The following is a 27,966-nucleotide window of genomic DNA, read 5'->3' on the forward strand; positions in this document are numbered from 1 at the left end:
GACACAGGAGTCGGCCACCTCTTTTACTCTCTAGGCCCCCCAGGTTTCCCCCTGTCTGGTCAGGATCCAGTTGCTGTGACAATGAATTTGCACCCTGTGGGAAATAGCCCTGGGATGGGGTAAGGGGTGCTGGCAAGTCCAGGAAGTGAGGCAGTGAGCAGCAGGGGTCACGCCCTCCCACAGAGGACCCCCAACCAATGGCTGTGAGTCTGAGTCCAATAATCGCCATGATGCTGGGAGCGCCAAGCACCAGGCCTGAGCAGATGCGGGACACAAAGAGGACCCAGTCCTGGGATGGGCAGGGGCTCACCAGCTGGTGGGAGAGGCTCAGCCCCTGCCTTGGGGGACCTCCAGTCCGAGGAAGAAGAATTCTCCAGCCTGATGCGGGGGAGAGGGGAACTCTCTAGTCTGAAGAAAGAGGATGCTTCTTGTACCCACTGACAGCATGAGAGCAGGAGGCTGTATACCTACCCAAAAGACTCGAAAACAACAGAGACAGTGAATAGAAAAGAAATGGCCCCATTTCACCGAATCTAAGATGCCACTGATTGTAAGATGCATTATTATTTTATACTCTGCTAAGAGTGAAAAACATTGATATTACACTGTGACACGCCATCCGTTTTATGATCCGATTTCAGAGATGTTAACTATTTTTAAAAGACGAGGTTTAGTGTTCAATGGATACAGAAGTTTCACTTTGGGAAGAGGAAACTTCTGGAAATGGGTGGATGGTAGTGATGGTTGCGCGACAACATGAATGTACTTAATGCCACTGAACTGTACACTTACAATGGTGAAAATGGTAATGTTTATGTTACATATGTTTTACAGCAACCAAAAACGAAAAAAAAAATAGGCCTATAGTCAATGAAATATAATAGTACAAACTCAGTGCCAAGGGACTGAGGGGACCAGGCATGAACAGGGAAATGGACTGGGGTGACTATGCCACTGAATACTTTCTGTGGAAGACGGAGGCGTTGGGGGAGGCTGTGGGGGGTGCAGCACCCCAGGCCCCGTCCTGGGGGCTGGGGGGCGCATGCTGGGCAGACCCGGAAGGGCAGCTGCGGGGCACAGCCTCAGCCCCGCTCTGCTGCCCCGCAGGTGCCAAGAGGAATGCCCCTTCGGGACCTTCGGCTTCCAGTGCTCGCAGCGCTGTGACTGCCACAACGGGGGCCAGTGTTCGCCCACCACCGGCGCCTGCGAGTGTGAGCCTGGCTACAAGGGCCCGCGCTGCCAGGAGCGGCTGTGCCCCGAGGGCCTGCATGGCCCAGGCTGCGCCTTGCCCTGCCCCTGTGATGCTGACAACACCATCAGGTATGAACTGGGGGTAGGAGCGGGGTGGGCCCTGGTGGAGAGAGGGCTTCTCGGGGCACAGACCTCTCCCCACCCGCACCTGCAGCCCAATCATCCAGGTAGGACAGTGGAAGAGCTGGGACCTCTGCAACCACCTTTGCTGACCAATTTGATGGAAAGAAGGAAAAGCCCCAGGCCACCCAGATAGGTGGGACCGGGACCCAGGTCATCTGCCACTGTCTACCATTCTAGGCTGTCAACATTGCCAAAGGGCTGACCTGAGACCCCAACATTCAGGAGCAGGAAGGGAGCCTGGTGACCTTCCAGGGGGACAGGCTGGGGGTAAGGTCACACAGCCCTGGGGGGCCAGGATGGTTGGCTCTGATGCCATGGGCTCTGAAGGCATTGTCTATATGCTCTGCATTTAACCAAAAGTTCTCCCAAGCTCAAGGGAACCAGAGACAGGACTGCTAAGACAGAAGCAGGTGTCACAGAGGGCCAGTACTAGGAGGGACCTTAAAAATCAGTGTGGCATCCCTTGGGCCTGGAGAGGGCTATCCCAGCAGGCCTTAGCTAGGGTGGAGGAACAGGAGGGACAGAGGGCAGGCCGTTTGTTAGGGCCTCGGCTTGGAGCCAACCTCTTCCTGCAGTCTGTGTCCTTTGGGGCTTGGGGACGCCTGGACAGAAGCTGGCTCCCCCCTGCTTCCAGAGGAGCCTGAATCCGCCCTAGGCCACCTCTCCCAGTGCCCTTCACTTCCCACTGCACAGCAGCTGGTACAGCCCTCCGGTAATAAGTGAGGCAGAGGCCCCAGACAAATGCCCCCCTTTATGTGGCTGCCTTTTGTCTGGGTGGTAGAGGGTGAGAAGAGTCTTTCTTCTCCTGTTGGACCTGCAGGATGCTCAGGAGGACTGGCTGCTCAGGGCAGTGTACGCTGAAGCTGTTCTCAGACTAGAGATATCTCTGCTTCGCAGCCCTATCTCTGGGACAGCCAGGACTTAGCCTAGGCCCCTCTTCATTTCCGGCTTTTGATTCTCCACAAATTACCCAAGAGCCTCTGGCTACTGGAAGCAGAGGCATCTTAGGGAGTGTGCTATGGCTTAGACAAAATCTGCGTCAGTCCTCGGTCCCTGGAACTGAGCGGTTGGGGTGGTGCTGTCTGCAAGCGTGGGGCGCTAGGAAGGGGACTTTTGTAGGGGGCCCCGGAGCCAACAGAGCTGGCCTATATGTGAGCTGAGGACTCATTCACTCAGTCATTCATTCAACAAACACTGAGTGCCTGCCAGCCTGGACTGCAAGAAGGAAATAAAGGGTCCCTCATCACTAGTTCAGCCCTCCGGTCTTCAGGCTTGGAGCAGTCACACACACTGAGCACCTTCTACGATATTTCTTCAAACCCAGTGGTGAGGCACAGCTTTATTTTATGGACTACTAAAAAGGAAAACACTATTGACTGAACCATGATGTACCATTGATTGTATAGCACACTCAATATCAGAAATTCGGAAATGTGGGAGAAAGTGCATCTTAGAATCAATGAAATGTGTATGGCTAGCCCACATTATGCTCAAGTCACTGTGTCCCAGGGCTGTGTGAAGAAAGCCCCACTGGATACTGCTATGCTGGTCCGGGAAGGCTTCCTGGAGGAGGTGGCATCTGGGCTGGTAGGCAGGGTGAGAGCTCCAAAGCTCTAAACATAGAGGTCCCACATGGGACAGCATCAGGAGCCCCCGTCCCTGCTGGGAAGCCAAGGGAGGACCCTCCCTGGGACAGAAAGCCAGGCTCCTTCTGAGGTCCAATGCAGGGTGAGTCCCTGCCACAGAAATCCAACCAACCCCCAAATTAAAGAGCTATTGTTTTCCTCCCACGCCTGAGCAGCCATGCCCTGCATAATTTATCCTTTCTCTGAAGGAGTCCTCAATGCATTATTAATCTGGAAGGACTCCCTCTTCTCTGTCGCTAATCTCAGCCCATCCAATATTAATGGTTATTTGCTTTGTCTTTAATGCGTGTCATGTTTCAGAGACTGGGAGGCAGTAGCGCTGCTTAGAAGTGGGGGCTCTCGAGCACCTGGCAGCCAACCCCCGAGGCTAGGCTCCTCAGAGTCTGTGTGACTGCCTGCTCACAGCCTGGGCCCCTTCCACTCAGGGGTGCCTGGCTAGCGCATCTCCGCAGCCTCAGCGTCCCACAGTGCCTGGCACAGAGCAGGTGGTTCTGCCCTTGAGCTGATGTCTGCCCTATATTTCAAAACATATTTCACTCCTTTCTCTTGGCACACTGCCCCAGTGACTGAGACTCCAACACGCCAGGTTCAGTCTAACTCAGGGTTTCACAACCTCACCACTATTGGCATGTGGGGTTAGATAATTCTTTTTTGTACGTTTTAGGATGTTTAGTGGTTTCCCTGGCCTCTGACCACACAGTGCCAGTAGCCACACCCTGTCCCCAGGTTCTAAAACCCAGAAATGTTTCCTGGTGAGGTAGGAGGAGGCAAAAGTGCCCAAAGCCGAGAGCCTCTGGTCTAACCAAAATCTCGCATGGACACGGACAACAGCTCTCTTCCTCTGTGTGGACACAGGGCACTTCTCCCTTCCCATGAACTCTTGTCCCTTCTCTTGGGATCCAAGAAAGGCAGAGGGATAACTCTGTAACTCCTAATCCCAAAGCAGGTCAGCTGCAGGTTCTGGCAGGGCCCGGGGCCCCTGAGTCCTGACCTCAGAACTACCTCTGTGTGAGCAAATGTCCAGATACCCGTGCTTCTCCTCTTTGTGTCTCCATTTCCCAGTCTGTCCATCCCCTTCCATCAGCCCAGTGGGGGAGAAAGGGCGCTTGTGGTCTTTGAAAGTGAAGCCTCTACCCAACTCCCGAGAGATGGGGCATGGGACCCCCCAGAATCCTAGCCTCATTCCTCCCCACCCCCACGGGCTTCTACTTAGTTCAGGTGTAAGAGCTGACAAGCAAGCCCCCCGACAAGCCGGCTGGCGAGCACTTAGGCATCTTTACTAGGAAGACAAGCACTCCCAGTCGCCAACCAAAGAATGCCCTCCTCACCAAGCCAGCCCCAGCCTGTCTACTCTGGGCCCCTCTAGAGAGGCTGCTTCAAAGAAGTTGAGCCCACATGCCCCGGGAAGGCAGAAGAGGCTGAAAAGATTCCTCAACACTTCATTCCCTTTGTGTAGCACACACAAAGAAACCATCCTCCTTCATAAAGGAGTGACCTTGAGAAAGAGGGCGCTTGTGTGCCGGGCCTCTTCCAGGTTCCCTCCACAATTGGATTGTCATAGATGAATTCTAGCAGCCGTGATCATGTATTACCTTTGAAAGATTTGATTTAGCCAACAGATGCAGCATTGATAGTAATCTCAGAGCAGCCAGAAAAAGAGGCACAAAAATCCACCCTGAAAAGATTCCTATATTGTTCAGCTTTCGGCTCACATTAACTTGTGATTAATCTGTGTCTGGGGAAAAATGGGAGAAAGGAGAGGAAAAAGAATCAGCAAACCTGAACACCAGTGCTCATGGCTTTTGCCTGAGCCTAACCTGCAGTCACTCGTGACAAGGGACCGGCTCTGCCGCCGCTGGGAGGAGGGGAGCAGGGACTTGCGAAGAAGGTACCGAAAACATGGCGATCGCAGGTCTCAGTCCCAGTCAGTCAGCAGTCATTCCCCGCTCTCTTTTCAAAGGGATTTTGGAGTTTTTATAAAGCAGGACAAATGACCAAATTAAGAAAGTAGAGATCGTGGTTTTTTAAATAAAATTTTTAGGGACATGAAAGGAGACAGACAGAAATAATTTCAGGCTTGAGTTTGAGCTTTCTGGTTAATAGGGTAAAAAGTAAAATTGGTGCCTATACATACCTCTGAGCAGCCAAAACGCTGACAACTGCGGTGGATGGAAAATGGGAAATGCAGGAATGCTCAGAGGTCAACATCTGCTGGTTCACTGTGTTTCCAGCATGCTTTTCATAGGGTGGTGCTCCCACAAGAGCAAGGACCCGCCGTAAGAGATTCTATTGATGGGAAGCGCAGAAGGGCGCCTGAGACCCTTCAGAACCCCCCTGGCAGGTCAGAGCTGATCACCGCAGCCAGCACCGCCTCCTAGGTCCTGGGTCCGAGCGTCTCAGTCTCCACCACAGTGACTGGGTTGGTCCCTCTAAACCAAAACCTCAGAGGAGGCCCCTGGAAAGTTGGGACTGAGAAAGGCCATGCCTGAGGGCTTTGCTTGGAGTGTTGGGATGAAGAGGAGTCCCCTGCCTTGTCTGTCTAAGGGTCAGGGCCACCAAATGGGGCCTCCTGTCCCATGGCACCCATACAAACCACCATTTCTCCCCTTAAGTGTGGGGCTCAGGGAGGGATTTTTCTGGAAAATTTCAGAATTTCCAGATCAGGAAGTGTTCAAACCCTCATCTCTTACATGCTTTCTTCTTTTTCTTACATATTTATAACTTTTATTGTTTTGTATATGTTTATAAATATAATAAATGCTCAGTTTGAGAAAGTCAGAGAATACATAGAAATTTAAAGAAAAAAAACTGAGGCTCACTTACAATTCCTCAGCTCCCAGGGGAGCACAAAAAACATTTTGTTGCAATTTGTTCATTCATCATCCGTGTCCGTATATGTCTATATCACTTTCTTTCATATTTTAGATCATGTCTTTGCATATGATTTGCTCATTCACTTAACCTTATATCATTAAATAGTTTGGAAAACATTTGAATGCTTCTTTAACATTCCTTCCTGTGAATTGTCATAATTCATTTCACCAGCACCCTGTTGTCAGAGGCAGCATGAGGCAGTGGACAGAACACGGTCACACAGACCTGGGTTTGAATCCCAGCTGCCACTGACTTAGCTGTGTGACCTTGGGTAAGTTGCATAACCTCCGAGTACCATCTGTAAAACAGAGGCTCCAACGCCTAACTCACAGGCCGATGTGAGGATTAGGTGTAGTGTAAAGTGCCTGGTGCTTTAACAGCCTAGTCACATATTATTTTTTATTTAAATTGCTTCCATTTTCCACTGTTATAAATAATGCTTCAGGGAACATATGTGTGCATAAATCTTTCCCCACAACTATGATTATTTTCTTAGAATAGATTCTTAGAAATGGAATTATGAGACCAAAGGGTTTCAATATTTTTAGGAGGACTCCTGATACATAGCCTCAGATTGCTTTCCAGAAACCTTGACCAGCACTGAATATTGTTCCTTTAAAAACAATTTTTTTTTACTGTTATGATGATAGAGAAAAAGCGATAGCCAATTGTTATTTTGATTTGATGATTAATGAGACTAGTTAATGATCCAACGTTTTACAAAATGATTATTAGCTGTTTACACTTCCTATTCAGGAAGTGCCTGCTCCTGTCCATCCCTCATTTTCTGTGAGAAAACCAGCGCTCCCAGAAGAGAAATAGCTTGGCTGGGCTTCACACAATTAGTTTGTTCATTATCTCATCCGCCAAATATGTCCTGAGCATCTCCAGTGTGCCAGGGACCCTGCTGGGCGCTGGGGTACAATACAGAGGTGAAATAGACAAAAGGCTCTCCCCCACGGAGCTGTCACCTGGTGGGGGAGACGGATGATAAACAAGTCAACAGACACAGAAAATAATTACTTACAGTAAAAGGACTATTCATTCCCAAATATTTAATCGGGCCGTGAATATGAGCCCAGCACTGGAGATCCACCAGTGACCCAGGGAGGCAAATCCCATGTCCTTGCGGAGCTTAGCGGCACTAAGACTTGCACCCGGGCTCCTCCCACCAGTCCAGAGCATGCTTCTCTCAACCGTATCCCGGCAGGTGCCTCCGGCGCAGGGAGGCAGGTAACACAGGGCGTCTAGGACGCTTGTCTCTACCATCCAGCATCTTCTCTGGAGTTTAGTCTCAGTCCTGCCAGAAGGAGATGCCAAGTAAAAGAGATTTGCCAGGGAGACAGCTGTGAGGGGACACGGAGGGGACACGGAGGGGACACAGAGGGGACTGCATAGGCTGAGGGAGCATCAGGCGGCAATGCAGTTCTGACCCGTGTGAAGGAAAGGACTCGAGGAAGCCTGGGTGGGAAGTGTTAGACTGCAGCCCAGTTCTAAGAAAGTTTGGTAAGGCAGGAAGTCTTTAAACCAAAATTGCCCATCCAAGGAGTCCCAGGTCTCCCAAGAATGTGCTCTGGCTGTACTATCCATACTGTGCTCTGGCTGGGAACAGCCCAGGGAGAGCGTGGCCTCTGAGCAAGTGCAGCGATGGATTTCAGAGCCAACAGCTGGGGCCATCGGTCAATTACACACTTGCAGAAGCTCTGAGTAACACAGCACCATGCCCTGCATCCCCTCCAGAGGTCATGACAGGCAGCTCCGGCCTCCATCCAGGCAGTCCTTTCTCTGGCCTAGGCAGATGGGGGATGGAGACAATGTCCCTCGCTCTTGGGAGCTCTGGCAAAGCACAGAGGGGACCCCTCCAGTGTAGACACTGCCACAGAGGGGAGGCCCCATCCGCCCTGAGGTCTCATTTTAACTCAGCAAATGTTCGCTGAGTACCTCCAATATACCACGGGGTCTCATGACAACCCTCTTGTGCCTGCCCTCACACCAGGCATCTGCCTTGGGTGCAGAGTAGGTAAAGATCTGGACCTCATAATCCATAAGGGAACTAAAAATGCTACCTTCTGTTTGGGCCTCTGTGTATTTTTAATATAAAAGAGCACTTGTTTGGGAGTCCAGAGACCTGTATTCTAATCCTGATTTTGCCACTTCCTTGCTCTGTGACTTTAGGCAAATTATATAACCATCGTGAGCCTCAGTTTCCTGGGGATACTAAGACCACAGGGCCTTGGGATCTTCTGACAAACAAATGAGGCATAAAGACCTGGTGTGGGCAGAGGGTGGGACATGCCTGCCTCCCTGACAGACTGTCCTCTCATCTGCTCAGCTGCCACCCAGTAACTGGAGCTTGTACCTGCCAGCCGGGCTGGTCTGGCCACCGTTGCAACGAGTCCTGCCCTGCCGGCTACTATGGCAATGGCTGCCAGCTGCCTTGCACCTGTCAGAACGGCGCCGACTGCCACAGCATCACTGGGAGCTGCACTTGTGCCCCAGGCTTCATGGTAAGGTGGGAGGGATCTCCCATGGTTCCTGTGCCCCCCACTCCCACACAGAAGAGGAGGGGCCCCCTCCTGCTACCTCCCAGTGGAATAACTTTTGACTTTACAGTGGTGTAAAAGTGATATGCATTTAATAGAAACTGCTTTTTTGAATTTTGATCTTCCCCTGGGCTAGTGATATGCTGCTATACGATACTCTCCCGGGATGCTCGCAGTGACAGTGAGATGATTTGGGCCAGTTGCAGGCTATTGTGAGCGCTCTGGGCGTGTTTAAGGTACGCCAGACTGAGCTGTGATGTTCGGTAGGTTATGGGCATTAAATACCTCTTTGAGTTACCATATTTTCGATTTACAATGGGTTTATCAAGACATCACCCCATCGTAAGTTATGGAACATCTGTAGTTTTACATCATAATAACCACAGTGCACAGGGACAGTTTAGTATTCTGCTTTTTTTCACCCACAGTTGCTGTGGCTTCTTAATTATCATTTTCTATGGCTGCGTAACGCTGCAGGAGCTGAGGTACCCCAGTTTACTCAGCCTTTCCCTTCCGGACGAATTCTGAGTCGTGTCCAGCGCTCCCAGCAACACTGCAATGAGCATCTCCCTATGACGGCTTTTCCCCTCCTACTGAGTGATTTCCTTAGGGTGAATTCCCAGGGGCAGTGGTCATAATTATTTATGGCTCTTGGTGGATGTCGCCATAATACTTTCCTCAAGAGTTAGATAAATCTATACTGCCACCAGCTGCGTATGAATGTACCTATTTCTGTGTTAACATTCTTTTTTTTAAAAAAATTTTTTTTGCTAATTAGATAGGTAGAAAATGGCTCCTCAATGTTGCTCTAATTTGCATTTCTTTGATTACTAAGGAGAGTGAACCTTTTCCCCATGTGTCCTTTTACTGTTTGTATTTCCTTATGAGTTATGCTGGTCTTTATGAGGTTTGATGCTAGGGAACTCGGCGCTGGAAGTGAAATCCTGCTCAAAGGTGGGGTGTGCCCAGTGAGTCTCAGGACCCAAAAACTCAGGGGTCCCTCGTGGCCTAATTACACTGTAGGAAGTGGTCTGTGCAGTAGAAAGTGTTCGTCTTTGGAACCAGCCCAGGATCACATCCTGGCTGTCCTACTCACCAACTCTGTGACCTTGGTCCAGCAAGTTAACCTCTCTCAGGATCAGTTTCTTCATCTGGGGAATGGGACACCTGCCTTGCAAAGTTGCTCTCAGGTGTAGAGATGGGATAAAGGATCTTGCCTCAGCACCTCTCAGAATTTAGTGAATTTAGAAATCCCCAGTGGGATTTGTTAAAGTGAAGGTTCTAATTCCATAGACATAGGGAAGGGCCTGAGGATCTGCAGTTCCCATAAGCTCCCAGGTGAGGCCGAGGCTGCTGGTCAGTGGCCTCACTTTTGTGAGAAGGGGATGGTGTTCCACTTGGGCTGCCCACTGGAGCCGCCTGGGGAGCTTCACAGACACTGCTCCCGGGGCACCTCCTCGGAGATGCGGTGCATTTAGTCTGCATGCGGCCTGCTTGAGGCCAGCGCGCTGCCGAGGTGGAGGCCCTGTAAGACAGCCCTGGCACCTGCAGGAGTGTGGCCCTGCCTGACGACAGTGCCTTGTGGGCAGGTCTACAAAGCAAAACTCACTTCCATGCCCTCTTCCTCCTCCCCAGTGCAGATAAACTGGGTGAAAATTAGTTCCAGTGGCATCTCCAAAAGAAACAATCTGTTTCTCCTGCAAGTTTGACTCTGATTTGCCTCCATTGATGTGAGCTTTGTCCATAACTTCCATAGAAAAATGAAGTGCCCTGGGCTTGGGGTTCAGGTGAGAGCTGTTCGGGAGTGAAGTCTCACATAGCTCCGGCGACTAAGGCTGAAGTGAACTGACCACACCAGACTGCTGGTGGGGCATGCGGGCCCCAGTCACGGCTTGGCTGCTGGGGCCGGTCTGTGGCTTTGGGCACATTCATGGCCCCAGTTCCTCCATCTGTACGTGATGAGTTTGTAGAGGGAGATGAACTGATTTCTCCTATGCAGATTCCATGGACCCAGTCAGGGCACACCCATCCGGTTAGAAATGAGGTAAAGTAGGCTCAGGGAGGGGCTGTGTGTGTGTGTGTTGGGGGGGTCATTGAGATGAGTATGGTTTGATTGTGTACACTGTCTGTGGGCCTGCGGGCAGTCCCACCTCCCTGTTCCCCATTCTTTACCTCCTACTATCTGCCTGGGCGCTGCTCCTTGGAGGGAGGAGGAATTGGATGCTGGGAGAGCCTAAGGAGGCTGGTGTCTGCATGCCCACTGCCCCTCAGGCTGGAGCACCAACAATCTGGAAGCCAGGCTACTGCCTCTCTTCCACTCCTCTGGGATGCAAATGACTTCCTGCCCTTGAACTTTGGGGGACTTAGCACTTACAGAAATCATCTAACTCTGGAGTCCCCCCTGCCTGGGGCTTGGAGCTAAGGCAGATTGTGAGCCAGCCTTCCCTGGTGAGCCCTACAAATTTCCATCCATTCCCTCCTGCCCAGCCTCATTATACGCAGGAAGGCCTTTCTGGGCCCGGTCAGTCGGGTGTTGAGCAGGAGCCGCTGGAGCTGATTACAGAAGAGTCAGCGGTTCTCATCCAGTGTGACTCCTCCGCGCACGCACCGTTCTCTGAGGGGGAAGTCATCACAGTGGCCCTCACCCCCGCTTCAGAGTGAATGGACTTCCTGCAATTAGCCAGCCCTGGTGAGGGTGGGGGACTGGGGCAATCAGCAGGGCAGACGTGGCTGAGACCCTCCCTCAAATGTCCCTCGGTCAGTACTAATTATTACTGCCTTTATTTATTGTTTGGTGTGTGAATATATGCACTTCCCTTTTTCCCTGAAAGGTTTTTAGGATGGGCAATCAAGTAGAAACTAACTAAAAGAGCCCTTTGGAGACCTTGACCCCAGGCTCAGCAACCTTAGGCATGTCACTTTAGCTCGCTGGGCCTCCATTTCCTCAGCTATGCGATGGGGTCGCATCGGCCTTGCCTGCTCTTGTCTGTAAGTAGCCAACACAATCATGGATGTGAGGTCACACCCTCAGCCCTGCCTTCCCACCAGAGCTCCCTCTGCCAAGAGCTATCGGGGTAGCTCTATGAAAGCAGAGTTTCTTAAGGCCAAGAATGGCTCCATATAAACGTGAGACATGCTGATGAAGTAGCGCAGAACCACCCCTTGGAGCCAGCCCCGTGACAGGCCTGCTCCAGCCCCTGAGCCCATGGGAATATAGAGCAGAAACGAGTCCCACCTGGCACAGGCTCGCGAAGCCAGTAGTGGTGAGAGCCACTGAACTATCAAAGGTTAGATGACCGGCTTTGATTGGCAGATTACTATGGAACCACACAAATTTGAGTTCATATTCTGGCCCTTCAATGCCCCCCTGCCTATAGGCAAGTCACTTATCCTGCTGAAGCCTGAATTTCCTCACCTGTTGAGAGGAGACTTGAACGTGAGAGTGAGAAACTTTGTGTGGCACGTTTACAGCTCAGTGCCTGGAACACAGTAGATACCCTGTAAAAATGATAGTGGTTATTAGTGAACTCTGAGAGTAGTGGGGGAACATCGCTTCCCCGGGCCCAGCGCCCTTTTCCAGGGGAGTGTGAGAATGAGCTACCTCCGGGGGAGCCACAAACACCCACCGCTGCTGTCCTAGGCAGATCCACCCCAGCGCCCTAAACGGTCAGTCTCAGGAGGCACTGTGGGCTGGACGCGCCTGCCGATGTCTGAGGAGATGGACATAGCGATGGAGGCGGGAGAGGCTCTGGGCGCGTTAGCATGGCGGCACCGGGGGAGTCGCTTGGAGCCCCACTGCAGAATTAAACCGGGGCTGCTGGGTGTTGGGAAAGAGCCCTGGCCACTGTTTCAGAACCTTGGGCAGGTTGCTCAGGCCTGGTTAGTCCCCAGAATCCTCCTTGTCTGGTCAGAACACCAGGGTGAACCAGGGTGGGGGGTGGGGAGAAGGGGAAGAAAGAGTGAGGGTGTCAGGGGTCTCGGCCGAGCAGAGTCCTGGGAGTGTCCACGTGAGGAATGATCTGGAAAGTGAGGCTGTTACTCCCCAGCCACCTAGGATTGGCTGAATTGTAGCGGTAAGAGTCAAACCACCCCTCTCCCAGCTTCTCATATCCATCAGATAAAGCTCAGACCCCAGACCTCCTGTAACCCACACTCAAAACTAGTGAGTTTTGCCCTGGTTAGTGTAACTCAGTTGGTTGGAACATCATCCTGTAACCAAAAGGTTGCCAGTTTGATTCCCAGGTGGGGCACGTGCATACGTTGTGGGTTTGGTCCTCAGTCTGGGTGTGTACAGTGGTCGGGGAAGGATTGATCGATGTTTCTCTCTCTCCCCCTTCCTCTCTCTCTAAAAAGCAATGAAAAAAATGTCCTCTGGTGAGGATTAAAAAAAAAAACTTGTGAGTTTACCCTAACCTCATCTACCAAGTCCTGCCACAAGCCTCTGCTGTAGCCACACAGAACTCACTTTTCCCTAAACACAGTGTCTATTTTGGCACTTCAGCTGTGCCTTTTCTCAAGGTTTTGCCCTTCTTACAAAGCCCACTCCCACTATTCTTATCTCAGTCCATGAAAATCCTCCTCCACCTTTCAGGCTAAGACCAAAGGCTGCCTCTTCCATGAAGTCTTCCTTGAATACCCTTCTCTTCAAAATTAACCCTTCCATATTCCCTTTTCCCACAGAACATGGTTCATACTCAGAGTCTGTCTCCCTCCAATTCTACACCTCCCACTCCATGCTTACTATGTGAACATCTTGAGAGAGAGATATATATATATATAATTTTTTAAAATGAATTCTTGGTAAGAACAATGCCTTTAAAGCAGAAGTTTCCAGAACTGACCTTTATAGGACAGAAACTTACTGCATTTCACAGTGGGCCCTGTCAGCAGGGCTGGGGCTTGAATCTACCCATTAGCTTCTCGGCAGTTTGGAGAAACAGCGGCAGTGGGACTGGAGCAGCTGTCTCCCAACATCATCCCTGGCTTCTCTGGGTAAATGGTGTGAGCTTCTACCTTATGCGGTGCCGTAGAGCGGTTGTGAAGAGACTCTGGAGCAAGATTGCCTGCCTTCAAATACTAGCCTTGCCGCTTATTAGCTGTGGGGCCTTGGGCAAGACGCTTTACCTCTCTGCACCTCTGCTTTCTCATATGCGAAAGGGGGAGTAATAGTGAAGTCCTGAGGTCCATCAGATTATTGAGCTGATTAAATTGATTAGTGTCTATGAAATATTTAAAATGCCTGGCATATTGGTAATCTTTCAACAAGTGCTAGCTATTATTACCGTTATTAGCGTTGATGCGGCAACTGCTGCTGCTGCTGTTCTTTACCCCAAGGGTTCCCCCACCTGACGAGGCTGACTGGCCCCGGCCTGAGTGCCCTGTTTGAGGGTACAGGTAGGAAAGGGGGTGAGAGGAAGAGAGCAGAGCTGAAATTACCTCCTGGCTGTGAGCTGCAGGGTCCCCAAGGGCTATTGGGTCCCCAAGGGCAGCCACAGAACCAAGAATAGACTTTCTCATCTCAGGGCGGAGGAGACCAGTTTCTCAGCCCCGCTGTGCTCCTCTGCTGGCCACCTTCCCTTAATTAGGCCTCACGTAGGCGGCCAGCGTGACGAAGCCTCCTGAGCTGCCCTAGGACTAATTGCTGCCACCATGGCACCTGGAGTGAACAGCCTGCGAGGTCACTGCTGGAGCGGCAAAGACTTGATTTCCCAGACCTGCTCCCCCAGCCTCCACCGCCCCGGCGGAGCCTGTGTGGCAGGAGATAAGGGGCCCCCTGCTCATTCCTCAGCACAGATGCTGCCTTTCAGCTCTGGCTGTAATGGGGGTGAGGAGCATGGGAGGCGGAGGAGAGGGGCCTGGTGTCCCCTCCTGTGAGATTCGGGGCCTATATTTCTCCCCCGGATGACAGAATTTCTATTACCTTAAAGGGCTCATCTATTTATGCTGCAATTTTTTGAAGCCCTGTCTGCCGTTATTGAACCCTGCATGCTGGCAAGGGGGGCAGGTACTCCATCACCCAAATGAACAAACTCGTTTCCACATTTTTCTCCCCTTTCTTCGTGCTGTCGGTAGGTTGTACGCAGACCCCGGCTGCCCTGGCTGGGGAAGGCGGGAGGAGGGGAGAGTTATGAAAATCCAGATCAGTGGAGCAGTGATTGAATTTTCCTCCAAGGTTTCTGATGCCCTTTAAAGATGTCACCCTCCCCCAGCCCATCTCCACCCCCCTCAAGCTGGGCAAAGTGCATGTCTGCCTCTTGTGTGGCTCCTAAGCTGCAACTAGGGACTCAGGACAGCTGCGAGGCCAGAAGAGACTGTGGACTGAAAATTCTAGCCGGGTGACATGTGTACCATGTGTTTGCATTTCCTGTTCTAATTGTTTTGTTCATCAAACTGAGGTCTGCAGACTATCGACCTCAAGAATAGAAAACCAACTTCTCTCCCCGCTTCCCACCATTGAGTGGCTTTCCAATTCTTATACTAAAAGATTGTCCTGGATGCTGTGCTCGGGATGAGGGGTTCAACTCTCGCTGCCATGCCTGCGTAAGAACAGGAGCCAAGGTAATGCAAAGTAGCTGAAATGATCCAAAAATACACACACATACACACACACTCCTGTACTCAAAGCCCAGCTCTGCCATCGCCTGCTGGGTGGCCGTGGCCCAGTTACTTAAGCTTCTTAAGTCTTAATTTTTCATCTATAAAGCAGAGTAAATAATGATACTATATGACACTGTTATTCTTAGGATTGAATTAGACAATGCCTAGAACAAAGCCTGCCATATAGCGAATGCTCAGTAAATGAATGTCAAGGCTCCTTATGTAGTTGTAGAAAGAAAACACACTGGAGGCAAAGGGCAGGGACTCTGGGGTCAGACATGCCAGGATTAGAATCCCAAGTCTGTTGCTCAGTAGCTATGGACCTTAGACAACAGGCTTAGCCTCTCTGAGATCTAGTTTCCCATTTATAAAGCGGGTTAATAATGCCTGCCCTTCACGGTTGATGTGAGCGCAGAACAGGAGTTATTCTTCAGAAGGACAGAATTGAAAGAATGCTCAGCCCTTCCCTCATGCCTCTTCTCATTTTACAAAGGGGGAAACTGAGGTCCAGAGGGGAATATAACATATATCAGGTCACACAGCAAATCACTGGGAGAACGAGTGGAAAACAGGTGGCGTAACTAATTCCTAGTCAGTTGCTTTGCCCACCTTCATCTCCACCTCTGAGTTGCTGTCCCCAGAGCAGACACCTACCAATTTTCCCAGGGCAGAGAGGGATGGGGTGGGGGTGAGGGGTCCCTAGGCGTTCAATCATTTTGGCAATCACAGAGCAAAGTAGGAAAATTGGCTTTAAGTCTCTAAGGTGGAGTCCAGCCTTCCCCCTAGGGGACCCTGCAGTTTGTGGGTTTATTAGGGGAAACTGCTGGCTCTTCTGTTCTCGAATATAAACGTGCCGCATGCCACAACACCATCCGCCCGCAGCCCTCCATGCCCTGACCAGGGCCCCCTTGCTGGGGCGCCAAGCTGAGGCTCGGCCGCATGCCTGGGGGCCCGCACCTCTCTCCATGCCGCAGAAGCAGCTGTCAGCGTGGGCCTGAAGCGTCCATGCTTTAGGCGCTCGGGTTTCCTTTTTGTCCAAGTCCCTGGCATTGACAGCATTTCCACCCCTCCTGGCGCACAGTTCTGGCCGCCCCACACACGCCAGAGGGTAGGGCCCGGAGTCACGGGAGCCTCCCTGAAATGTCTGGAGGAAGGGGACAACCAGGTTGGTGTGAGGATGGCCCACATTTGAGCGCTGAGTAACTGAGGCGGGTCCTGGGCTCGGCGCTCTTCTCTTCCCACAGTATTTTACTTAAATCTTCACAGCAACCCTGCGTGTGTAGGCTGTTAGGATCCCCACTTTGCAGATGAGGCAGCTGAGGCTTAGAGAGGTGACACAGCCTTCCTAGTTGATAAGTGGCCACCAGGAGCTGAGCCTGTAGCTGTGTGAACCCAGAGCCTGCGCTCTTAGTCACGTGGCAAATAACCAGCTTTGATGCTCTCTCACGCCTTGTCCTAGGAGGGGACAGCCCCACCCCTGCAACCTCATTTCTCATCTGGAGCCTACTGACCTCCCGACCTTTGTCTTTGAGGAGAGAGGAGGCTGGGATCCTCAGTCTCCCTCCCTACTTTGGGCTCAACCATCTCACACGTAGAGCTTGTCAGTCCTCAGAGCTTTCCTGCGAGGAAGGCAGTGTGAATATCAGCTGTATTGCACAGAGGAGGCGACCGATGTTCAGAATGGTTACAAGTCTCGATGAAGATGACCGAGCTGGGCCTAACCCAGGGCTTATGGTTCTGAGGCCAGACTCACCTCAGGGCAGCTGTGCTGGAGGGGACATCAGTGCTAAAGGGAGGGCCAGCCAGGAGACAGCTCTGGGGTTCAGCCCTGGCCCTGTGCCAACTTGCTCTTTGATTTTGCCCAAGTCACCTTACTTCTCTGTGGTTTAACTTAATCTTCTGCAAAACGGGGGTACCAACCCTGCTCCCTGTATCCTAGGGCTGATGTAAAGCTGAGCTGAAACTAGTTGTTGAGAAGGACTGAAAGAAATGCTCAGGGTATGTGCACCCGGAGGCACGAGGGTCCGGAGACCAACCCCCGCCAAGGCTACGGTTCTGGAACAAAGGAAGAACCCTCTCCCCTCCCGCTCCCCCTGCACTCAGGCTCCAAGAACCGCCCCCCCCCACCAGCAGGGCCCCTCCCAGCCGTCTCCCCCCTTAGTCATTAGCACCAATAATCCCATCTGCAGGAGTAATTACGGACCCCAGGAGGGGAAGGGATTCCTGCCAGAAGATGTGATTATGTCTGGAAAATGAAAGATGTTGCAGAAAAGGTCATGAATAAATTATTTCAAGGTGGGGCTAATAAGAAAACTAACAATGGGGTAAATGCAAAAAAATAGATTTATATCCTCAAGATTTTTCTGCAGGAACACTACTAAATAGTCGTCCTTGCCTGCCCTAAAAGTTCTGAAGAGGGGTATTAATTTCCTGAGAAAGGCACAGGGATCCCAGGCCAGGGCTCCCCAGCCCTCAGGCCCAGATGAGCAGGGTTGAAGAGGAAAATAGTGGAAGGAAAAGCAGGCTTGGTCCTGCATGCCAGGGTGGGGACTTGTGCTGAATTCAGCAGGCAAGAGAGAGCTCTTGCAGTCTCGAGCAGAGGAGTGACAAAATGGTGCTGTACTTGCCCTCTGTGCCCTGTGGCGGGAGATGGTGGCATCAGAGCCTGAGAACCCAGCATGCAATAGATGCTCAGTAGACGCTGCTGGCCATCGCTCCCCAAGGTTCTTCCATCTAGGCAGCTCGGCAGAGCGGCGAAAGCTCCAGGAAGGCATTGAGTCAGGGAAATCTGAGTTTGAGTCTCAGCTCTGCCACTTGCTGACTGGGTGACTTTGAAGGTCACCTCTGAGCCCTCACCTCTCCCAGAAAACTCCTTGCAGGGTGGTTGGAGGGTAAACGGCGAGCACTACAGAAACAGCCCAGAGCAGGTAAACCTTAGTCTCTTCTCTCCCACCTGCAGTGGCCTGGGCTCTTACTGGGCCATGTGTAATAACCAAAATGCCTGAAGCATTTCCAGTACCTCCTCTGGGCCGGGCAGTATTCTAAGAACACTACACAGATCAACCTACTCAGTCTTTGCCACTACCCTTGGAGAAAAGTACTACTATAATGCCACAGATAGGGAAACTGAAACAGAGAGGTTAACAACAACTTGACAAAGTTTATCAGTTATACCCCAACAAAGCTGAAAAAATATAAAATATGTTGCCCAAGGTCCCATAAGTATCAGAGCCAGGACCTGAACCCAACAGTCAGGTTCCAGTGCCCATGGGCTTGACGGGCCCTCCTGCCACCTCTCTGCGATCTGCCCCTTCTGTGGCCAAACCCAGAGTGGTCCCCACTGCCCCCACCAGGGTGAAACCTCACCCCAGCCCCAGGGGTGCCCCAGCCAGCAGAGCTGAATCGGCAGGCAGCACAGGCCGTGGTGTGGGTGGAGCACCCAGAGGTCATCAGGATTGCCGTATGTGCTGTGACACAAAATGTTCTCATACCCATCTCAGCCCTCTGAGATCAGATGCCTCTGTTGCCTTTTTAATACACAAGGGAACAGGCTTAGCAAGGTTACACAACTCTGAGCTTCTCCACACTCCCTGCGCCCAGGCCCAGCGCTGAGCCACTAGCCAGACAAAGGATGCTGGGAAGAATTCCCCCCCACCCCCCACCCCCGCCCCCACCCTCCCCGCCCCTGCCCCCAGACAGACAGACTCTGCCTCAGGCTGGGAGCCACCAAGTACCTTCCTGCAAGGAAGTCTGATCTGAACTAAGCTCCCTTCAAACTGGCCCCTCCGAGGACTCCAAGCCTTAAATGGGGAGCACGTTCCAGGCCCGCATTACGGGTAGTGAAGCATTCTGTGGGAACGTGGCTGAGGAACCTCCAGGAGCCAGAAGAGTGCAGAGGAAGCCAGCTTTGCTAAGACTTAGATAATGTACAGGAATCGGAGGACAGGAGGGGAGGACCCTGCAGACAGTAGAGGCAACTGCTCCCACCCTCACTCCTTGCTTGTTCCCTGGTAAAGCCTCTCAGGTTTCAACTTTGGAGCTTTCTTTGCATTCAGGCTACAATTTTTTTTTTTTTTTTTAAATGATTCCACAAAGGATATGCAATTGGATTTGCCTGAATCTGGGCTCTCAGCCTCTCAAACAGGAAGGCGAGGCCCAGGCTCCTGCCTTGGAGGAAGGGTCTCCTAAAGCAGGCTAAACCCTTGCTGCTCTTCGGGACCACCTCTGTCCTTAGGTCAAAGTGTGGAGCTTGGCCTTCCAGGTCTTCTGGCTGGGCCATTCTGACCTCCGGGCTCCCGTCCCCCAGCTCCCCCTCAGCCCTGACACTGGCGTGCCCACTCTGGTGGCACGGGGTGGATGTTTCTGTTTCTCTACTAAATAGAAAGCTGCCGGGAGACAGGCCTAACTGACCCATCCCTGCGTCCCTACCTTCTCCCCATCCTACCACCCTCCTGGCCCCAGCCCATGCCCAGGCCTGGTGCAATCTCCTGCACAAAGTGTGATCATAGACATTCATTGACAGGACGTTTAGCAGCATCCCCTAACTTGTGAATGTGCCACATTTTGCTTGGACCTGAGTCAACAACTCCCACTGGCCTGGGCAGGACCCTCTGTTTCCCACAGTCTGCTTCCCATTTGGGACATTGTCACCATCACTATGCTCAGACTGGCTCTGCTGCCACTGCCCTGGGCCCACGCCCCCAGCCTCACACCCCCGGAGGATCTGGGTCCTGCAGTACACACGTACGTACACCCCCCTCACACAGCCAACCCCCGCCGAACGCACTCAGCATGTCCATACCTTGCACTCTTCACTCAAAGCCATCGTGATCAAAACACCGTTGGGTCTCTGTGCCCAGGATCGACCCAAATGTCCAACACGCAGATGCTAAACGTACCCCTCAACTGTCACACCACTGATACAAAACCCACTCACACACCTCCAACCAGGCCACCTGTCACGTGGGTGGCACCTCCAGAGTTGTGCAGCGCAGCCGCAGGTCCCTGAAAGCCCATGCATTCTGGACAGAGCCAGGGTTCCCAGGCCTGGTGCTTCTCCACCCCTCCCCCATGAGAGCCAGGCAGAATAACTCAGCCACAAGGGCCCTGGGCATTTCCCCTCAGCACAGGGAGGAAGAAATGGAGGTGGTTGTGACAAGCGGCCTCCGTCCCTCTCGCTCATCTCCCTGGCCCTCTGCTCCTCATGTCTTAGACAGAGTTTCTTCTCCGCAACATGCATCCGCTGTCAGTGGCTGCCTTACCAGTGACACACTAATTAGGTCCAGTGAGGTCTGCCCTGCATTGAGAGGCCTTTGCAGCTGGCGTTCTGTCTGAGCTGTTCTCTTGTGGATCATGCGTTGTTCTTTCTCCCTGGAAAGTCACAAGTGAGGCTCCCTTCCTGGGAATCCCACTGCCTAAGCCCTGGGAGCTGGGAGCAGGGCTGACTGAGAAGGGTGGGCAGGAGGCGCGCCGCAGCCCAGGGCTGGCACTCTGTGTGGCAGAGCAGACACTCGCCTGGCAAGGGGCTTTGTAAGCAGTAAAGCACATTCCGCGTGTGTGCCGCTGGCATTGATGTGACACTGGACACCAAAACCCTGCCTGCACTGGTGGCCCTGAAACTCCAGGAATAGCAGGGGAGAGAGGAGAACAGAAGCAACCAGAGGGCTCAGCGAGGCCACCGAAGGCTGCCTGCAGAACATCCGGAAGTAGGGAGGGGACCAGCCTGTGCCCCTCTCATGCCACACAGCCCCCTCCAACCATGAGACAGTAAATTCCATGAAGATAGGGACCAGCTCTGCGCTCACCATGTATCACCTGGCCTTGCACAGTGTGTGACACATACTAGTGCCTAACAAACATTTCCTGAATGACTGAGTTTATTACATATGCACTGAGTGCCAACTGTGGGCAGGGAGGCGCTGTGCTAGGGCCAGGGCAGCAGGGTTGAATAAAACAGACCCAGCTCTCACCCTCAGGAAACTTACAATCTATGGATGAGAACCGACTTTTTAAAATTCAATACCATTGCAGTAAACGCCTCAAAGGGGCAGGTAACAGGGAAACATGCTCAGGACGTGGGAGGGCAGGGAGAGAGTTGAGGAATATGGGGGCTGAAAGGGACCCGAGGTCGCATCCAGTCTAGAGCCAAAGTTAGTGGAACCCAGGGCCTACCGCAGTACTTGGCCTAGAGGACATGTTCCACAGGTGTTTATGGACCAAATGGATGAACGAATGAGGCCAAGTCACCTTGAGCCAGGGCATTTGCTTTACTTACACTCATGTACTCTGACCCCAGGCCCAGAACCCTATCTTGCTTCCTGCTCCAACAAGAAGACGTCTGGGCCAAGGCAACTCGCCCGGTTCTTGTCAGAGTCCTCTCTGCTGAGCTCCCCACAGGCTGGCAGGAGAGAACGCCCACCCCTTTGGCCTGGATCTAGAAAAACCCAGTTCCACTCCATTTACACTGCCTCCCCCGCCACAGAACATATTTGAGGGGACCCAGAGACAAACTTGCACAATTGCCTCCCGCTTTTGTGTGAGGGAGGGTCAACCACTTTCCATCTTCCTTCTCCTTCCACTCCAAAACATACTCATTAACCTCCTGCCCATTGCAAGGAAAATGGATGATCAACACAAGGAACCCAGCTGTTGATTAATTTTCCCAAACAGGGCCAAACTACAAAGCAGCATATTGCAGGGGAGAAAATTCAATAAACAGCATTTGAAACAAATTTAATAGAACATATAACTCATTATCCACCGGGGTCTGGGCCTGTGCCGTTGTGCAGGGAGGCTGGTGGGAGGTGGAGGGGAGATTTGCATCTCTTTAGCAGGGGCAGCGCAGGGGGTTCCATTCTGCCAGAAGCTCTTTCGAATCAAGTTCAAGATGTTAATAGCCAATGCTGCATCTATAATTAACAGGCCTTCAAATGGGAGGAAGAGTTCACACCCATCCTCCATTCACAGAATGAGGACACTGAGCAGGACTGGCTGGCTTTCCCCAGGAGAAGAGGGAACCTCAGTGACCTGCCCCTGTGGGAAGTGGAGGGCTCCCTCTCCTGGGCCGGGGGTGTGCGCTTGCTGTGTAGGTGAGGTGGGATTGAGAGAGGGCCAAAGCATTTGGGCCTTGGTGGGTGGCCCTTCCTCAAGGTCAAAGCCATGTCGTCTGGATGTTGTGTGTTTAGGTGGTGAACGTGCTGCTGAGACAAACAGGGCAGCCCGGGCTATCCCAGAGTTTCACCACATCTCAGCATTCTCTGCTTGAAATGAGAGCCAGGAGATTCAAGTTCCAAACCCACCCCTGCCCAGCATTGGCTGAGCGATCCGGGCGAGTTGCTTTCCCGCTCTTGGCCTCAGTCTTCTCACCTGTAAAGCAAGGCAGATAGATCAACTGATCCTTTCTGGCTCCGGCACGATGGGCCGTTCCCCCACCATTAGGAGTGGGCGTCCCAAGTGCACATTAGCAGAGTAGGAGGCCACCCAGCCAGTGCGACCCATAGAGGCCCAGGAGGAATCCCACCTCTAGGCCTGCCTTCCCACCATTCCTCACTCCTTTGGGTTGAGACCCTTACTGCAGGCAAGAAGATGCTCAGAGCGTCAAAGCTGAGGGGCCCTTAGGGATGACCTTTCCTGTGGCTCCCAGCTAGACCCCTGCAAAGCCTGTAGCAGGTTGCCAGGGTTACACAGCTAGGAAGAGGCAGAGCTGGGCTGCAAACATGGGCACTTGGGTTCCAGGGCTTTAAACTCATAATTAGGATGCTCCCTTCCTCTCAAAAGATTTGCACATTTGATTTTTTTTTTTTTAAATGGGGGCTGGGTCTGGTTTTGAGCATTTCAGAAAGCCTTTGGGCAAACTTCTATTACTAAAACGCCACTAATGAAGCTAACTAAAACGCCAAGGTTGTTTCGTTTTGTTTTTGCTTTTAATTAGAATTCAATTAACTCTGTGTGATATTCCAGGTTGGCGTGCACTGATCAGAAGCTCTGATTGGTTGTAGGTGACATCACGGGCATTTCTAGGTCATGGTCGGTGGACAGGATGCTGCCATCAGAGTCACATGGTTACTGGCCAAACTGCACCTGTTGAAAACATGACTGGCCTTAGACACCACAGAGTGACAGCAGTGTCTTTCAAATTGAGAGGGCTTTGTAGAGGGGGGATACTAACAAGGGTTCTCGGTGGTGAAAGCTGGGGAGACTAATTGATTTCAACAGCCACACATAATTAATAAGAAAACCAAGACCTAGCATGAACATGAGTTTGTCAGAAGAGAAGGCTGCTTCCCAGCAGTAAGATGTATAGGAATTCCAGATAGAAATCTTGGAGAACTGCCCTGGCTGGTGTGGTTCAGTTGATTTTATGCCGGCCTGTGAACCAAAGGGTCACTGGTTTGAGTGCCAGTCTAGGGCACATGCCTGGGTTGTGGGCTAGGTCCCCAGCAGGGGGCGCACGAGAGGCAACCACACATTGATGTTTCTCTCCCTCTCTTTCTCCCTCCCTTCCCCTCTCTAAAAATAAATAAATAAAATCTTTCTAAAAAAGAAAGAAAGAAAGAAATCTTAGGGAACAGCTTCAATAAAGGGCCGTAGGGTATACTCCTGGCCAAGAGAGTAGGCAGGGGTGCTAAGCTATGTGAAGCATGTGAGGTCTCTGAGCTGAGATGAGACCTGGACTCTCATCTTGTCCTTTTTCCAAGGGTGTGAAAAGATCAACAGATGTGAATTCAGGGCTGGGGTGGGCCAGGCACTGGGCTGGGGGTAGCGGGATGGATAAGACACAGTCCCTGCGGCCAGCCCTCTGGGGAGCACTGGCCTGCAAGTCCCCGCTCCACACACTCTGACTTTCCATCTCCTTCTCATGAAGGTGATGGATTTGATCATCTCTGAGATCCTGTTCAGCTCTGAGGGTCTTGTCTCTCTGAATGTATACACTCAAGGCCAACAGGGTAATTTTCTGGCTGTACTTCTGACCCTCAGCCTGGCCGGCAGAGTTTGGACAGAGGTGGCAGGGTGCAGCATGGGACCATAGACCAGGATCTGGCCTGGCTTTTCTTCTTGACGAGCCCCCGGGGCGGCCTAGAATCTGTGCAGTAGCCTGGGACCCGTCCTTAGACCAGATAATATTCTGCCCCCTGTGTGTGATGGGAGCCACAGAATCCCAGCCCACCAGGCCCACACTCATTTATTCAGCGCTCTTTACAGAGCGCCTCCCTCTGTGACAGGCTCTGAGCTGGAGCTCCTGGGCAACCCAGACAGGTAAGGTCCCCGTTCTCGTGAAGCTTCGTCAAACTGGCGAGACAGCAAATGAGCGGACAGATAAACAGTAGGAGGCAGGCCTGTGTGTGGCCGGGGGCATTGCCTTGGGAGTTGCCAGAGACAGAGATGAGTCTCAGGCCCCGGTGCGCCCCTGGAGCCACTACCAGGGCTGGCTCAGCGTCGGCCCCCACTCAGCAAACATTTGTTGAATTACCTGGCGTGAGAGAGAAGCATATGGAAAGTGCCCAGTCCTTCTGGTTCTGACTACAGGAGAAGCCAGCACATACACACAAACATCTCATTTCAATTAACCAAACATTTATTGAGGGCCCTTTATGTACTAGCAGGATTCCAAGCCCTGAGACTCCAGATGTGAATAAAACCAGATTCGCGTCTCTCCGAACTCACAGCCCAAGATGGAGGCAGGCAGGCCAGCCAGCCAGGACCCCAGTGTGACACCAAGGCAGAGCTGGGGGGCCGGGGAGGGAACACAGCAGGAGGGGAGGATGAGGAAGGAGTCACACATTTATACCTGAATCTACACAGATGTGGAAAGTTACCCCCAGAGAGAAACACCCTGAGCCTCACTGGTGTGCACACTGACTATCTAAGCCTGTGCGGGCATAAGTCATGGCCCCGGTAGGCTCGATGCCACGCCATGACTAAGGCCTGCTTGTGGTGCCCAAACTGGGGAGGTGTATGGGTGAGCAAGGGCCTGTATGTTGGGGGTTGGCACGGGCACCCTGGCAATCACCAGAGATAGGCTGGGAGATGCCATAGGTGGGCAGCGCTGTTAATTTGAACCTGAGAAGTTAGGTTGATAATTGGCTTGTGTGACACGGCAATTGCCAGAGACGGCTGATCAACTGCACACCAGGCCTACCCCTCAGATCAGAGGCCAGAGGTGGGGAATTTGACAAAAAGTTTTACTGTTAATTCTTGTGCTGGTTGAGGAGTTTGAACCGGGTCAGGGTTGGGACAGCAATGTGGAAACAGGCGCGCTCAGAGTTGGCGGTGCGGGGCTCACATTCCTGCAGGCACACTGCGCGCTTTAGAAACTGCCCGCTTCTCCATTTGGACGTTTTTTGCTGTTAGGAACAAACAAATAGAAAGTGTTTGGAGAAGCTCCTGGCACATGTGTGTGGTGGTAAAAGTTCCAGCCTGTTCATCTATGAGGAGAGGAACTGGGGAGCCAGCCCAGAGGACATGGCTGGAAGGTGACCTGTAAACGGCCCAGTAATTTGTTCATTGAATGAGAGTTGGATCCCTCCTCCAGAGCTGCCTTCTCCTGAAACCTTGGATTATTTTGCATATGCTTTTTATAAGAAATATTATTTCTTTGCCATAATAATAGCCATAGTGCTTTCTGCCTGCCAGGCACTGCTCTATCTGCTTCACATTGGATAACTAATTTAATCTTAACAATCCTATAAAGCAGGGATGTTATTATTCCCATTTTACAGATGGAAGAACTGAGTTCCCAATTGATTTAGTCAGTTGCACAAGGTGACACAGAAGGGTGGCACCAGAGTCCGTTCTCTAACCATTGGGCTCTGCCCCCCTTCTGGAAGGAAGTTCTGTTTTCTTCTCCTTCACCCTCACTATTATACCGTGAGACCCTGGGTAAGTCACTGCCCCTCTCTGAGTCTCTGCTTCTTTCTTTGGGAAGCAGAAAGTCCTCTCCCCCTGGTGGCCTCCCAGGGCCGACAGTCCATGTCCTTGCGTGGGCTGTGCTGGGAGAACAGGGGGCCCAGGTGCAGCATTCTAGCAGGGAGCAGGTATTTCAAGGGGTGTGCCCTGCATCTTGCCCCCTGGCACAGGGCCAGGGTGGAGAGCCCTCTTTGAGCCCCTCCAACAGACCCTCAGCTGGCACACAGGCCCCCGAGGAGGACCAGGACTGAGGACGCCAACGAGGGCTCCAGGAGAGAAACTGCTCCCGTGTAAACTCATGCAGATAAAATCGGGAACTGTGCATACAATTTGCACCCAAGAAGCTCAGAGCTTAAATATGTTCTTATGGGCTATTTATAGTCTTGGGAAAATTAAAGTTGTCTGGGTAATGGGAGCACTGGCCGGTTCCAGCTGGTCAGGGCCCACCAGGGGCTGGCGGGGGGGAGAGTGGGAACGGGGGAGCCTTCTGCTGCAGGACTCCGCCTCCCCAGTCCGTCCTCCCTGACGCACAGCCCGCACAGGCGAGACAGGAGGAGAAGACGGCTGGAGAGGGGCCTCCCTCCACCAAGGGCCTGTAATCATGGGTCTCCCAGTGACCTACGCGGTGTGAGGCCAGCTAGCTGCAGGACCCTTAGAGGTGAGAGGTGAGCTCCTCTACTTCAAGTCTGTCATTTCACCGATGCTGGGAGTGAGGCTCAGAGAATGGTAGCGACCTCTCCGATGTCACACAGCTGCTGGGGCCCAGACAAGCTCTGGTCTCCTGGTCCAGTCCGAGCGGGCATTCCCACGGTGAGCCTAGGCGTAAGACCCGGGGGCTGGCCGGAGACACTCCCTAGCGGAAGACGGCAGGCATTCAACATCCCGTGACCACATGCACTAGAGCAGACAGCTCCAAAGTGGGTTCTGAGTGGGGAAGGCACGTCCTGGGGGATTCAGAGAACGAAGCCCTTACCTGGCAGTCAAGGCTCCCCGTTCCCCTTTTAAATATCCCCCTCCCCTCCCTACACAAATCAACTCCCTCCAGCTACCCTAGGACATTCCATGTTCTCATTCCTCTGCACTCTTGTCCACACTCTTCCCACCTGGACCCCACTCTTCTCTAATTAACCGAAGCCCCTCGCGCCCCCCCTCCAAGGCCTCTGAAGCCCCATCCTGGCCCTCCTGTAACTTGCCCTCACTCTGAACTACCTACTGGAGCTAATAGCCCACCCAAGAAGGCCGGCTGTGATGGATGCTATAGTGGGCCACCCAAATTCACAATTTAGGATGAAGGCATTCCGTCCTCCCAGCTGCAGGGAACTTAGAGGCTCCAGGCTGATTCCCTCTGCAGAAATGGCCCTCAGCCAAAGAGATTCATGTGAAGTCCTGCCCGCTTCCTGGGACAGTGGATGTCCAATGGTTGGTGGGGGTATTTAGGCTCACCTTCCCTTTCCCCTGGCGGAACAATTCTAAGGACCATCCCAGCTCTAGAGCTTCCTCACAGATCAGCTGAGGCCCTTGTTGCAGCTGCACCTCAGTCCAATCTCTCCCTCCACCCAGTCCTGCATCCCTCACCCCGCACAGCGGGTATTCTCAAGAGCTCACTCACCTCCATCACAGAGAATGCTTTCCAGGGAAGCTGGTTTCGGATACCTGGTACCAGAATAGTTAAGCAGCCAGCCTGAGTTCAAATAGAGACCAACTATTTTAGCTCTATGACCTGGGCTGAGTTACCTAACTTCTCCATACGATTGTTCTGTCTATTCAGCAGGAATGATGCTGAGGCATTAGTTTCTATCTCCTGAGGGTCTTGTGAGGATTAAATGAGATGATGTATGCATGGCGCCTGGTATTGAGAAAGCACTTAATAAGCATTAGCTATTATTACTTGCCTGTATTTTGCCATGTATAATGCATTTTTGGCCCAAACTTTCAAGGAAAAAATCTTTCATTTTAACTTTTTAATTCAATTTTTTATTTATTTGTATTTAGAAACAAAACTGATTATCATATTCCAGGGTATTATT

The 27,966-nt window shown here is 52.1% G+C and overlaps 1 protein-coding gene across 8 annotated transcripts in view; it reads left to right on the forward strand.

The window, feature by feature from the left end:
• The window catches only part of MEGF11 (multiple EGF like domains 11), a 362,683-nt gene that overhangs the window by 302,775 nt on the left and 31,942 nt on the right, over window positions 1-27,966 (forward strand). For all 8 annotated transcript variants that reach the window (XM_054565250.1, XM_054565252.1, XM_054565251.1 and 5 more), the window contains exons 9-10: window positions 1,108-1,320; window positions 8,227-8,401. In XM_054565250.1, coding sequence (XP_054421225.1) covers window positions 1,108-1,320; window positions 8,227-8,401 — 388 coding nt within the window. The remainder of the gene's footprint in view (window positions 1-1,107; window positions 1,321-8,226; window positions 8,402-27,966) is intronic.

Source organism: Pteronotus mesoamericanus, unplaced genomic scaffold, assembly GCF_021234165.1.
Source record: "Pteronotus mesoamericanus isolate MK-2021 breed Mesoamerican mustached bat unplaced genomic scaffold, CSHL_Meso_final contig_164, whole genome shotgun sequence".
Lineage (NCBI taxonomy): Eukaryota > Metazoa > Chordata > Mammalia > Chiroptera > Mormoopidae > Pteronotus > Pteronotus mesoamericanus.